General features: G+C 38.2%; 1 protein-coding gene across 1 annotated transcript; it reads left to right on the top strand.

Annotated features, from left to right (window-relative positions):
* Nucleotides 1-5,214: 5,214 nt before the first annotated feature.
* LOC124279979 (DNA ligase 1-like) lies at nucleotides 5,215-14,569 on the top strand. Its single transcript, XM_046715860.1, has 3 exons — nucleotides 5,215-5,295; nucleotides 12,293-12,513; nucleotides 13,950-14,569. The coding sequence occupies exons 2-3, from the start codon at nucleotides 12,387-12,389 to the stop codon at nucleotides 14,534-14,536; spliced, it is 714 nt and encodes a 237-aa protein (XP_046571816.1). The 5' UTR covers nucleotides 5,215-5,295; nucleotides 12,293-12,386; the 3' UTR covers nucleotides 14,537-14,569.
* Nucleotides 14,570-15,135: the final 566 nt, after the last annotated feature.

The following is a 15,135-nucleotide window of genomic DNA, read 5'->3' on the forward strand; positions in this document are numbered from 1 at the left end:
GTGGAGTGCTGCCAAAGAGGGTGTTGCTTCGCCAGCTGTGACTGGCTGTATTCTGTTGTAGAAGCCAGTGTCGGTGTTGTAGATGTGTGTGTGTACTACTGCTGTGTCGTTGTTGCCACAGATTAGTCTCTAGTGGCAGAGCGTGTTCCTATCTTGAAGCTTGTGGTAGTGTCGGTTCTACAGGGTGTCTGTGCTGCCCTGAGACAGGGGAATGCTAATTCTGTATGTATATGTAACACTGGTTATACTTAAAATCATACTTTCTTAGTAAAGTGCAAATTATGGTACTTTTTGGGAACTCAAGCCAACACTCTCAGATTAAAGCACCTTATCAGCAGCCCACCGAGACAGCAACCTAATCCACTGAACCACCACAAATTCCACACAGTTTAAGTCAAATGGTAATTTAGATTACTTACTTTGGAATCCCCAGCGGCTGACTGGGTTAAGTCACTAATGATAAGGTGCCTTACTTTGATTGTGTAGGTTGAAGTATCAGAATCCACCCAAAGTTTGTTCTTTTCTAAGAATGTAGAATAGTATATATACCTTATGTTATATATGACTACTTTCTAACAGGCATTGTTTGTTTATGCATGTATACTGCCAGAGACCAGCAGCAGTCTGACCTACAGACTTCACGATATTTCCTGTCAGTTCATTCATGAGAGGTAGTTGGATTGTTACCCTATCAGTTACAGTAGACAGCTCTTTCCTGTAAATATGGTATACAGATATATATAAAGACTTTTCTTTCATAGTGGAATGTTCTGGTTAATTATTCATTTTATGAGTGTTTGGTTAGGTTATATACTTTGAGAGATTTTATTTATTTATTTTTTTGACACATGAATTATGAACACATTGCTGACATAGATATAGCTGAATAGTTGTGGGGCACATAGTGGCAGATATCAGGGAAACCATCATGGCAGTTTGTGATACTGAAGACATGAGACTGCAGATATTCTGTTGTTACAACTCTAGCTAAAAATACATTGTTATGATTCTCTCTCGAATTATCTGCATTTCCTTTTCTGGGGAAGATGTTCTGTGTTTTATAATCATTTGTTCACTTTTCATCAAATTAGACAAAAACATATTCCCAGAGCCATTGGAGTAAAGCACAAATTCTCCCTTGCATGCTCATTTCTATGAACTGAAAATGATGTGACGATTTGTTATGTCCCTGGAACTGTCTGCCCTCTGGAAGCCTCGTGTACATTACTTGTGTCCAGTAATTAGCACCTTGCTCCTGAAGCCCCCTTGATCACAGACATTACAAGTAACTGTGTCTGGCAAGTCATTAGGACATTCACAAGTCAGAAAGAGGCTAATGAGTAGAGTATGGAGTCATGTGACATGTCAGTGTCTTGGGAACATGCAACAGTCCACGTTGTTGGTTGTAGCTCACCAAGCCTAATGGCCAATACAGTGAAACCTTGTTAACTCAACAACTTTGAGCCACAAAAATATGTAGTTTTCCAAATTCATCTTTTCCAGGCAAGGGAGCTAAGTGACTATAAAAGTCCAGTTTCAAAGCCTGGAAATTCTTACTATGCATAGTCCAATAAAAATTGCGTAACAAAATTTCATTTGATAATGTGCAGCGCTGGTGTCAATACTTAAACTATCAATTTTGAGATAATTTATAAGTTGTTCATATCTCATTCAATTTCAAAATGTAGACTTTGATATTTCAAACAACATGAGTCAGACTATGTCCAGTATATAATGATTCCATTTGGATACTGAAGTAAGTATTTCCAGATGTCGGAGTTTGAGTTAACGATGTTTCACTGTACTGTTTTCTGTTGTGTTCATTTCTCAGATGTCAGCAAATGAAGGTTGACAGTTATCTCACTCAAAACATCTCTAATGACTTCTTTGATGGGCATTTTAGAAGTTGAGTTGATGAAGAATGATGACAATTTTTATGGATATACAACTTCTTTTATTCTGTGAAAGGCGACATTTTCGACATAAATTCTAATGTCGTTCTCAAGCATGTTGACAATGGCATTAGAATCTGTGTTGAAACGTCGCCTTTCACAGAATAAAGGAAGTTGTATATCCATAAAAATTTCATCATTCTTCATTCCTAATGACATTCAATAGAAGGGTATTCAACAATATGTTCCTATCAAGTTTTGAAATGTTACTTTTGCACTAACCCACAATGAATGTTTTCATGCTGCTTGTATTTTGGAGACCATGAAACTCTCGTGGCGGCATGATTTATGTTTTTAAAATCATCATGATGATGTATGAGCTAGGCTTGTTCAGTGCATGAACTGATGCATGAACCCTTTAACTAATGAATGCACTTTGTATTTGCCTGCTCAGTCTTCCCTCTGCTGAGAAATGGTAAGTTTCACTGTGGGAGATGGTACAGTTTGCTCCACCTAGTGCCTTAACTGTGACGGCATTCGCTCCACAGCAACACTTCCCCACCTCCATCGTCGGTCGGCCATGTGGTATGGGAGGTTCGGAAGTGTTGCTGTGTGTCTCCGCAGTCGTTGCTGTTTGATAGCTCTAACTGTCACCCTTAGTGTTGCATGCTGACAACAGTGTAAACGATTGTCTTCCCTAGGTCTGTGTTGAGCTGCTTGTAACCTGTGAGCGTGCATGGCCTGGTGCATGATACCAGGGTTTGTAGTGGTGTGTGACACCTTTAACAAGTGGCTGTGTAAGATGCTTGCCTCCTGTGTAGATGGACTGGTCTGCGTCAACGTAGATTAGACAGCATGCACCTGTAGATGTAACTGCACCTTTGTTGTGGACTTAGGATTAGATATAGCTGGGTTGGATTTGCTTTTACAATGCATTTTTTTGGTTTTGAGCTTCACATGATTATTAACTCTGATTTCAAGATGTGCTTGAAGTGATGTGTGTCCAATATGCTTGAATTTGTGCATCCATATATTTTTCCCGGTAAAACTACTTTTCATAGTCCCTATTACCTGTGAAGTATCCCATCTGTATGAGTGAGTTCATATCATGACGAGAGAAAGCCAGCCATCATCTGGATCCCATCTGAATGTAAAACATAAACATAAACTGCCATTACTGTGTCGTAAGAGGCGACTAACGGGCTCGGGTGGTCCGGTTTGCTGACTTTGTTGACACACGTCATTATATCATATTGAGCAGATCAATGCTCATGCTGTTGATCACTGGATTGTCTGGTCAAGACTTGGTTATTTACAGACCACTGCCATACAGCTGGAATATTGCTGAGTCCGGTGATAAACAGCAAACAAACAAAACTGCCATTACTTAGATGATGAGTCTTCTTTAGTCGTTGTCATGGTCACCACTACAGAGTATATAGTGATAATGTGCCCAGTAGATATCATCCAATACTGACTCCCATCAAGTGATATCACTTATTATATACCCAAGCAATACTGTCAGTTATATATTCCACTTAACCCTAGCTATTTTATGTTAGACTTTAAAAATTACTTTAAAAAAGTTTCCTTGAACTTTATTTCAAGGTGAAATATTCTATTTCAGTGATAGCTGATATCAAATTTATACTGATTTAAAGCTTATGTTGGTTTTGCTCTAGAGAAGACTATTAAGATAGATGTAAATACAGTCAATCTAAAACACAAAGGGATTTCACATAGCTTTTGAGTACAAAAGAATAAAAATTGATATTAAATAATAATAAAGTCAGAGGCCAGATTTATTTAAAGCATGGTTTGATCAACTTCATGCTAAAAATTCTTATATAAAAAAAATATCTTGATATAATTTTGATACTTCCTTTACATTTTGAGGAAATGAAAAAAGAACAAGTTGTAAATTTAAAAAAAATATGTGACTTACAATTTTTCGACACAAATCTGTAAACAAATGCAAATTCAGATCTTTATATATTTTTAAATAAGAATCATTATTCAATAATTGTAAAAGGAGCCCAGTTCCATGCCCGCTGTAGAAGTTGACTTTAGTAGAGAGACAAAACAGACATGAGTCTGAGGTTCTTTATGTTCCCAGGCATCAGGAGTAACACTGGATGCAAGATCTTTTATAAGGATGCTTATTTGATTTTAGAGTAGTTTAATCTTTTAAATCATAGATAATAGTTTCACTAGCTAAAAATGTTCCTTCAGAGAACTACTAACACAGCACATTTACCACATCTGATTTTTCTATTATATTTCATCACTTAAAAGTTATTAGATGATTGTGTTTAAATCTGCAGTTTGACATGTGCTTGCAGCTTCTGGGGCGGGGATGGGTGGAATGCTCCTGGTGTTTACTGCAACAAGCTGCAGTGGCCCTTGTGGGATGGGGGACTATAAACACAGTTCCATGTTAACAGTTCATAAAACAAATGCATAGTAGACGACATGGAATTCATCAGAAAACACTGAAGTGTCTCGCCGTTATTTTCATTTTACAAAGAATATTATGCATATCAATGGTGAGATTCTGGTTGATTCATACGTTGTTATGTGGACAACTAGCTGTGGTATCAGTCATATCATTTTGAAGAAATGTCTGAAAATTTTGGTTTACAAGCATTGCAGATAAAGCAATATGTGACATTCATTTTTCAGCGTTTTTAATTTTCTTATCACATACTTCGATAAATAAATATTTAGATGTTGTTGTCACATTGTTTCTTTTTAACTATTTTCTAGGAAATAAATATTTAGATATTTGTGTCACTTAACTTCTCTGTTAAACATGATATCTTAAGAGTTTTCTAGGGAATAATGTTTTAGATGGTGATGTCACATGACTTTTTTTTAACTATTAACAGTTTCATTGTTTCCTGGGGAATACATAGTTAGATGTTTATGTCACTTCTTTTTAAATGTTAATATTTTAATTGTTTTCTGGAGAATAAATATTTAGGGGTATCAAACTGAAGCATTGGAACCTGTGATAGAAAACTGTGAACCTAATACATGATGTTCTCCTGATGATTTGGTAAAAACAACCCATGAAAAGATAACGGAATCATCAATATATCATATGGCAGTAGCCTATTACAATGTACAGTAAGTGTGCTGGTAAGTGATTGTGGTAGAATATTGACACATGGTAGCCAGTGAGACCTACACTGCTTATGCATGAAGCAAAGATCAATATGTTGACTTAATCCATTATTTTAAGTGTTAAGGGTTCCCCTCACACCAGTGGATCCCCCAACACATGATCCATGTGAACTGCATAGGTGTGGGTAATTGTATAATACCATTGACCGTTTGTATGTTGAAGCGTGGAGGTGGAGCGGACGTGTCGCACGGAGCAGGAACAAGTGGCCCAGGCTCAGTAAGTATACAAAACTCTTGGATTCTCAGAATGTGAAATGACAGTGAAACCAACCAGCTCAGCTGTGTTTGAGACAAGCGGCCATTGTAAGCAGGTGCCCTGTATTATCATCAAAACCATTTATTCGTAAGCACCGAACATACTGCGATGGCTACCACTGCAGGTTTTGTAATACATCGCATTAAACTCTGGATCTTTAGCATTATCTCCGCTTCCTGGTTACTTCGCTAAGCAACCATTGTGGCGCCACCTAGCTTAGGAAAGCTCTGTGCCAACTCAAGCTGCTCAAGACGATTGACTCAGATAAAATATAAAAAAAATATAAAATATGCAAGTTGGATTAAAACCCTTATGAATGCAGTCTGAAGTAAGTATTTGATTATGGATGTATTTAACAGCATTTGATGGCTGATTTGTTATACCACAACAAGCTATGGAATAACTGTTTGAAGTGCCCTGAAAATGAATACAATGAGTGAGCAAGGTTAATTATACACTGCACATTAATAATAGAAACAAATGATTGTGAACAGAGAAAGTTTTAAGCTAGTCAAAGAACCTATTTGTACCATTTGAAAACATTTGATAAAACTGTTTCCTTGATGGTACAAAAGACCAAGCTTGTCTTGGCTCAGATCTATAAATACTTCGTAGCTGTCAATAATTATGCTTCTGGTAGCATGGCTGTTGTGGACACAATGAAACATTGTCATTTGTCACTACCTGTTCAGATCCGAGCCACAACCACAGTGGCTGCACTGTGCCATGTTATTGACGTTGGTGAGTGAAATGTACAGTTAGTGTGAAGTGTGTCTGTGTCGTGTCTTGGAGACAGTACACACTGGCATGGTATGTGATCAGCGTTACTGCCACCCTGAGGCACTCGTTGGTGGCATTACCTCATCCTGTGTGAGGGTTGTGACTCACTGGCATTCATGTAAGTGATTGTCGTTGCAATACCATTATAACCCTGAAATGACAGCTCATATTTGCACCACATGCTAATGAGGTTTACTCCATGTATTATCGTAGATCCAACTGTCAGCCTTATAGTGCTCTCTCATGGCTTGTTTGGTATAAGTGAAGCCCATTTCTGGTATCCCCCGCCGTGATATTGTTGAAATCTTGCTAAAAGCGGCGTAAAACCATACTTACTCACTCACTCATTTGCTTGGTATAGGCACAGGATGTTACACAAAATGGTTAGTATGTATATCCTTCTGTTATAATCACCTACCCGTGATTTACCGGAATCATATTCCAGTGTGACCAATATTCCAGCCATTACCGTAACTCAGGTCTGATTCCGCAAAATATTATCCAGATACACTTAACACCTACATGATTTCATAAAAAATGGTAGGTTACCTTATGGATGACAATTGCTTTATTATGTTACAATGCAACGTTTTGGTATAGATTTTTATACTGTTGTCAAGCAAGAGTGAAGTGCTACAACACAAAACAGACTTGTCTGCATGTAACAGGGATTAACAAAGACAATGTGATGGTATGCATGAAAGGGCTTGCTTGACAACGGTATAAGAATCTATACTGAATCATCACATCGTAATATATTGAGAAATTGTCCTACTGTTCTTACTGCTCATCAGCTTCTAAACTGCCAATCAAGCAGATTACATGATTACAGCATGTGACTGTAGATAAGCCAAATTTTGACTATCAGAAAGAGCAGTCTGTAGAAAGATCTCAACCTTACCTAAAGGTTACACTTTTGTCAGACATTTTTTTCTGGTAGTAAAAACACCCGAGTCCATATTGCTTCATGTGAACAAACAAGAGAAAATGACTTTATCAGTGAAGATGTTATGAATATGTAAGAATAAATAACTCAAATAATCACCTGCATTTATCAGCTATTCCCTCCACTCTTATCACACACACCCCCTACCCCCAAACTAAAGTGTTTAATGATATAAAAAAGGTTATCTACCTTCACCCTTTGTCAGCCATTCAAATTATGCTGTTATTGAATTTCCTTTTGAAACTGAAAAACTTACACTAGGAAAAATCATAGTGCCACAAATGATACAGAACTTAATGTTTGATTTCCATAAATAAATATGACCTTATAATGTCATTCACTTTCACAATCATTTTAACTGTCAAGCAAAGAGGTTAGATCTCGTCCATATTTCAAAGAATATGTAAGTTTGTGATGTTTGTATATTGGCGTGACCTCAGGTGTGTTATCTGTGAATAGGTCCACAATGAAGGCAGTTCAAGTAGTCCTTGATCTGCAAACAACTGACATATGGCCTTACACAAGGAAAACCTAAGTAGCCTGATAAACTGTTTCTATATTTCTCCGAGAAATGAGAACAAAGATTTTGGCAGGTGTCCAGCCTTTTTAGACTTCGTGGAACAGCTGAAAGCTACCGTTATTTGCCGGCCAGGAAAGGGAACAAACCTCGTCAGCTGGTAGAGGGGTAGCACTAACAGTCTTTTATACACGGCTTTGGTGTTTACACGGCCAGTAATAATGGTATGAATGACAGAGTTGACAGTAATGACAGCATTGTGCTGTGTAGTTTGCCATGAAGGCATTCATGCACTTTGACTACTGTATATCACTGAGTCTAAAAGCACTAAATGTAGAACCTGAGAGCCAGTCTAGTATCAGATAGCTTGTATAGTATTTATCACAGGACTATTACTGACTCCCTGCAATATCTAGCGGAGATTTGGGTCCTCATTTACTGTATGGTAAGACATAGTTCAAAATATATGTGAGTATGTTCTTGGTTTATTTTTCACAACGTTTCTGGGCTGGTTCTTGCCCCTTCTTCAGGAGTATGACTGATATCTGTAGGAACATAGTATCATATATTTAATGAAGCGATACATACAATAATATCATTGTCTTTTATTACAGAGGCATATGAGTATAATGGTTCTGTTCCAAACTGGTTCTATTTAACATCGGAATAATCTACCAGTGGTCTGAGTGACATGAATAATTGATGCAAATGTCGCGTTTACATCTCCGCTGAATGTCCTATTGTTTTGTCTACCATCCGGCTGTAGGAAAACAGCATGCTGACCGACTCATTAAGAATGTGATTGGGAATTTGCAATAATAATGTGATTTTCATGATATTATCTTCTCATACCATTGCAAATTCAGTAAGAATGTTTCATCTTAGCTTGTCTAATCTGAAAGTGGTAAGGGGATATTTTCCATTGCCTTTTGGTGTGTTTGTTAGCCCGTGGTATAAACTTTTTATATGCCTCATCTCCTCTGAAACCATTACATGGTAGACCTGTGGTATGTACTTATTAATGTATAGAGATTGTGATTGCCTTAGCGCTAAGATCACTTTGTACAGAGTCAGATTTATTAAGCTGATCATCCACAGAAATCATTACACAGCACAAGTTTTGGTACACTACAGAATACAGGATACCTATCAGCCATTTTGTTTGGTGTCACAATCAGCCTAACCCTAACCCGGATACCTATCAACCATTACCCTTTTGCCCTAACGTGTAAACCTTACCCAGCCTAACCCTTAACCTTTACCTAAACCCCTAAACCTAACCCTAACCCTAAACCTTACCCTAAACCTTACCTAACCCTAACCCTAAACCCCTAACTCCTAAACCTTACCCTAACCCTAATTAAACCCTAACCCTAAACTCGCGTGCTTTCAAAGATGGCGGAAGGTATCCGGTATTCTGTAATCTTACCCAAGTTTTAATGTTACGGTAACTGTCACCTCTGCTACTCTACTCAAAATGTCCCATTACCCATCCGCTCTGCACATATCCATATGCAGTTTGATATGATGTATTTGACATGGATACAGCTGCAGTGGTTTCCAGATTAACAAATCGTGGGCATAATGAGTGAGTGAGTGAGTTTAACATCACTGTGAACAGGGTCCATGTTATGTCACTCATGTCAATAAGGGAGGAAATCATAAGGGGATGCAAGTCACAGATGCTTACTGCTTTGGTGAAACCCACAAGCCTGGTTTAAGTGTGCTGACAATCCTGAAAACATAATTGGGGCAGCATCGGTATAAAGTCCCGATGTTCTGCATAGACATTCCGTACAGGAATTCCCTTGAAGGCAGGGTTTGTGTATGTCACATGTCCAGACTAAGTTTCCCTGTAATACATTTTGGGATTCATTTTCAAACTTATTTTTCCCATGCTATGGAGCATTTATTAAATAAAAGACATCTTTTTTTAACAACTGTGTTTTTTCGTAAGTGTTTGTTTTTACAAAAATGTGTGATGCATTTCTTGTTGCTTTTCAATGATACCCTTGTATACAATTAGTAATGATGAACTTGGATAAAATCTTTGCATGGAAGATCACATTGGCTGAACCCTTGAAAGTGGGTCACAAAATCCCAAACCAAATTAAGCCAGTATCAAAATTATATTTCATCCAACTACTCTGATGCAAGTATCAAAGTGTACTTTAACATATATTAAATATGTTGTGTAGTTCAATAATTAGAGACCCGTGATTATCTGGGTTAAAATTGATCTTCAGTAACCCATGCTTGTCATGGTACCCTTGTCATGAGAGGCGACTAACGGGTGGTCAGGCTCCCTGACTTGGTTGACACATGTCATCGGTTCCCAATTGTGTAAATCGATGCCCATGATGTTGATCACTGGATTGTCTGGTCCAGACTCAAGTATTTACAGACCTCCACCATATAGCTGGAATATTGCTGAGTGCAGCGTGAAACAAAACTCACTCGCTCAATAATTAGATCTATAATATTGCAAACAGTTGAAGTTAAATAGAAACCTTGACAGTCTATTTGTTATTAGAAATCAGCGAGTCATATTTGGTAAATAGCAACACATTGGTATGAGAGAGCTGGGTATCTTTGATGATTTGTTGTAATGTTGCCATGTGGCAGGATCAATGGAGACAAACAGGGAAGACATGCATGGAAGACTGACTGCACATGGTATTGATCCAGATGTGTGTGTACGCACAGGGCACCTGCAGGGTACCATGATAATGCCTGTTTGCTGCTATGGCGATAAGGTTGTCAAATTGACAATTATTGTATCTTGGTTTCAGATACAATTGCTCTTGTTTGGTTAGAGTAATGGTTGCTAGAGAAAATAGAGGTGTTATGGATTGTTGCTAAAACATATAATCCTGTACGTTTGAAACCTGGCAGATTAATTTTTTATACTTTGTAATGTGTAGATAGTGCAAAACTGAAGTAAGAGTAACTCATCTCCATCAAGATTATATTTTGATTCCTCATTTTGGCACACTGTATGTGAACCCTGTACATGGTTTGCCATTGATAATTAATGGTTAAAACATAGTCTCAGTTGAAGAGAGCCCCAAATAAAGATCTTGTTCAGAACTGGTCTTCAGTAAAGCTTGCTTGTTGTAAGAGGTGACTAGAAGGATAACATGGTCATGCTCTCTGAATTTGTTAATACATGTTATTACTCGCCCGTGGAAGATACTGCAGTGTAATATGGCAATATTACACTAGTGTAATACCGCTAGACATATGACGTCATAATGGTTTACAGTTATGACCTCACAATGCTAATACCTCTGTCACAATGGTATTAGACCTTGCTTCACTCGTTTAATACCAAATCATCAACTCGTTTAATAAAAATGGTATTAGAAGGTTGTTTAGTATCCTCTATTTGATACCATGATCAATCACAAACTCGCTTAACACTGCAAACATTTTTTGTTACACAGCAAGATTTGTTCCTTTCATGTCTATTTTTAGACCTTCGCTGTTCCGTTTGATACCAAATCATTAACTTTTCAATCCAAAACCAAAACACATTAAAACATGGTACTTGTTGGTCCCTGCCGCGCCAGCATTAATCCTCAACAAAGGACTGGTTCGACAGTATATAATGTGTCTGAGTGGGGTATTCAAGTGCCTAGATCAGGCTAGCACTATAAAACCAGCTTCAGTCAAGGTTAAAGCAGTCCACACTGCAATACATTTTGTATGAGGGGAGCCACAATTGTAAATATTTCGATGTTCAATTCCACCACCACCATGTCTATTTTGAAAGTCTGAAAAATATTTAAGATTGTTGTGCAATAAATATCAAAGAGCGATGAAGAACAAAATATTGTTTAATCATGATGTCATTTCTAAAAATTCAAATATAAACTTGGAACTCGTTTGTGTTGTAAATTTGACAATGATATTTTTGAGAGGTTAGTGAGTTCCCAGATGTACCTGGTTTGATAATATGATAAAACATGAGACTGATTTTAAACTTTAATCACAGTATGTGTAGGAGGAATACAAAACTAAGTTAATACAGAAGGCGGCACCCACATAAGCAGTTATTACTGGCACAATGTTACAGAAGTGTTTGGGAATGGTAGCCGTCAGTCTGTGGAGCCATCACATTTCATTTCTAGAGCAAAACATGGAGACCTGTTCAATTTTTTTTTTTTGAATTTTGCTTATGTATCAAACACATGCTGAACTGTTTTCTTTTGAAGTTTTGATATTTCTGAATAGAATTTTGTCTGTTTTCTTATTTTCACATATCTGATGTGTTGTCAATATAGTGTGTTACTTCAAGTAACTGTAGCGCCCATAAAATTACTGAGCTCCATGATGAGATTTGAACCACAGACCTTCTGATCTGAAGTCGGACACCTTGTCCACATGACCAAAGAGGTTAGCAAGCTGACAAGGTAAGTATATCAGCTATGGGATGACTCCATGTCCTGCTACATACTCCCCTGTCAACAGAAGGGACATCCAGGGGTACATATCAGGGTAGTGAGACTAATTTTGCTCAAGTTTTATAAGAACATGCTCAGCCCCACCTTGGGCACAGATGTGGATGAGGTGTCTGACTTTGGATCAGAAGGTCTGTGGTTCAAATCCCAGCATGAGACACAGAAATTTTATGGCCGCTACATAATTACCCACCAACTGTATGTCAACCAATGGAGCCACAGTGTGTGTACATTTGTGTTCCTGTCTTACAGGAAAGAACTGGAGAAGCTGACGACAGCACTTGAGAGACAGAAGGCAGCCAATGAGGAGTCTGAGGAACAGTTTCTGACAGCCCGTTATGAGAAAATGGCAGAGATGAAGCGGGAGAAGGAGGAGCTAGAGGAACAGATGAGGCAGAAGCAGAAGGACTGGGACCAGGAGAAGGCCAGAGTCCAGGAAGAACTGGGCCACATACGTCATCAGAAGAAAGATCGTGAGTTGAGCCTCTGTATACCTAACTGACCATTTCTGGGATGTGCTGGAATTTTGTATGAAGACTGTATTACAGCATATTTTTGTGGCAAACATTTTTGTTTTCAACTTATATTTTCAAGAAAAAAATATGTATTGGGACAATATATTATTATTTTCAATTGGGTCACAACTCAACCCTATCCCCAAGTAAATCATGCTTATATAAGACAGAAATGAGGTCATCAGTCTATGTGACCTCTTCACATCAAGATAGGTCAAGACACAATTATTTACAGGCCACTTTGACTCAGAAATAGCTTGAATATTGCTGATTGTGGTGCTATACATCATTCACTGACTCATGATTAGATTCCACTGGTATCATGAGCTCTAAGTGTTTCGACTGATACAGCTATGATGGTAGCGTGGTAGTATGATAGTGAAGAATCTGTCTGGTTGAATACGCAATGCCATTTAGAAAGTTGTCAGATGTAGCATGTTATATTTGGGATTGATGCACCAGTTACCAAAAATATTTGTGTTTTAACTCTTTTCACATGCTTTTTTTTAAGTAATTGATTTGCCTTTGCTAGTGTTTGTGATGTGCCAACAGTCTGAGGGTTACACTCACCTTAAACAAACTGAACTACCATCATCACTATTCGATAATGAATCATAAACGCATGCTTATGATATATTCAGAACCATACAAGAAATATATTTTGATCACAGAAAGGGTTTTCCTGCCAAAATAGTCCAGTCAGCTGATAATTGCCATGGTTACAAAATATAATAAAAAATAAATCTCACAATACTGAGGGGCAGAAGCAAAATCAATGTTACCTTAAACTTAAGTATCCTCAACATAAGAGAACCAAAACAATCAAAGGCAGGACCTTGGACCCTGCTTTGCCATTTTAGGTTGACACATTTAACAATTCTGGGTCCCATCCTATCAATCAGATAACGTAAGTCAGCATGACTAATGAGCTGCAAAACGTTAATCTTTTAATGTTGTGGACTGCTAATGATGAGGTTGGCTTGACTTTAATTTGCTTTAAAACTTAAAATTATTCCTGATTTTGGTGTCATGTACCATTTTGTTGGTATGCTTTGGTCACAAAACATGTGTAATTGGCTTGCTATATACAGAAAACAGGAAAATATTCATGTGATTGTGATACATATTTGTTAGTATTTCATATTGTGGTGTGACAGTAATACTTTGGACATCTATCGTTTAGTCAATATCATAGGTCATTAGATTTTGGGGGCGACAGGGTAGCCTAGTGGTTAAAGCGTTCGCTTGTCATGACAAAGGTTGGGCTCGATTCCCCACATGGGTACAATGTGTGAAGCCCATTTCTGGTGTCCCCACCATGATATTGCTGGAATATTCCTAAAAGCGGGGTAAAACCATACTCACCCACTCACTCATTAAATTTTGTTTTCCAGTTGAGGAAAAGCTCCAGGATGAACTGAAGAGTGTTTTGGAAGGTACAGACAAACATGCTACTGACTCAGCTGCATCAGACAGCAGTGAAGACTTGCCAGTTAAAGGAGAAGATGGTAAAGAGATCAAACACCACCGGAAGTCAGTAGAAGGGCAAGTAAAATTTTTGGTTGAAAAAGAGCTCTTGACAGAAATAGATCAACGCCAAAAGATGAAAGAGCTTGAGGCCCAAACAAAGGAGTTGAAGGACAGGCATGACAAGTTATTGTCTGAGCTTAATCATAAGCAGCAGGAAGTTGAACAGCAAGAAGAACACATTATTAAAGATGTTGATCATTACAAAGACATTGTCAACAAGGACATGGAGGTCAAGAAACTTGAGACTGAGAAAGAGCAGTTGCAATTTTTCATTCAGGAAAAGAAGGACCTTATGCATGTCAAGTCAGCTACTCCAAAACTCTCAAGGTTGGAATTAGTCTTGAGAAATTACCCATCTCTCATCAGTCAGCCTCTGCCAAGCCATCTCCGAGAAGCACAAGTCTGCTGTCATTGTCAGAGAAGCCCCAAACTATGGCACAGCACTTATTGATGAAGGCATCTGATTCAAACAGTGCAACACCAACAGGTAGTCAGGAATCACTGAATTCTGAAACATCTGCTTCTGATCTTGTGCCTGGTCAAACAATATCTAACAGTAAAAAGAAGACCTTGTCTCAAAATGTCCGTTCCATTGTGGACAGATTATATAAACCCCAGCCCCATAAAAAGTTTGACTTTCTGAAGAAGAAGGACCGATTGTTGGCATCTCCGTTATCTTCACCTTCCCAGTCGACAGAGCGACTGGACCGCTCAAGTCCAGAAACTGTGCCAAAACGTCTGTTTTTGAAGAAAGGTCAAGGAGCACATTTGTCTCGTTCTCCTACTTCCAGCCACAGAAGAACAAAGAGATCAAAGACTGAACCACATGAGAAACATCAGTTCTTGAAAAGAGGTGATGGCCATCGAGCCAGTTCATCACCACCTCAGCCACATAAACTTTCTTATGCAGATTCAAAACCTCTTAAGCTGAAGCATGCCAAACGACCAAAAACAAACTGAAGAGACACCAAAACAGGAACAAACTCAGACTATCAGCTCCTTTTTGCATCCTGATGATGCCACATTGCAAACTTCCATAAGGCCAAGCAT

The sequence above is a fragment of the Haliotis rubra genome, unplaced genomic scaffold (assembly GCF_003918875.1).
Source record: "Haliotis rubra isolate DU_JTF1 unplaced genomic scaffold, ASM391887v1 Scf26, whole genome shotgun sequence".
Lineage (NCBI taxonomy): Eukaryota > Metazoa > Mollusca > Gastropoda > Lepetellida > Haliotidae > Haliotis > Haliotis rubra.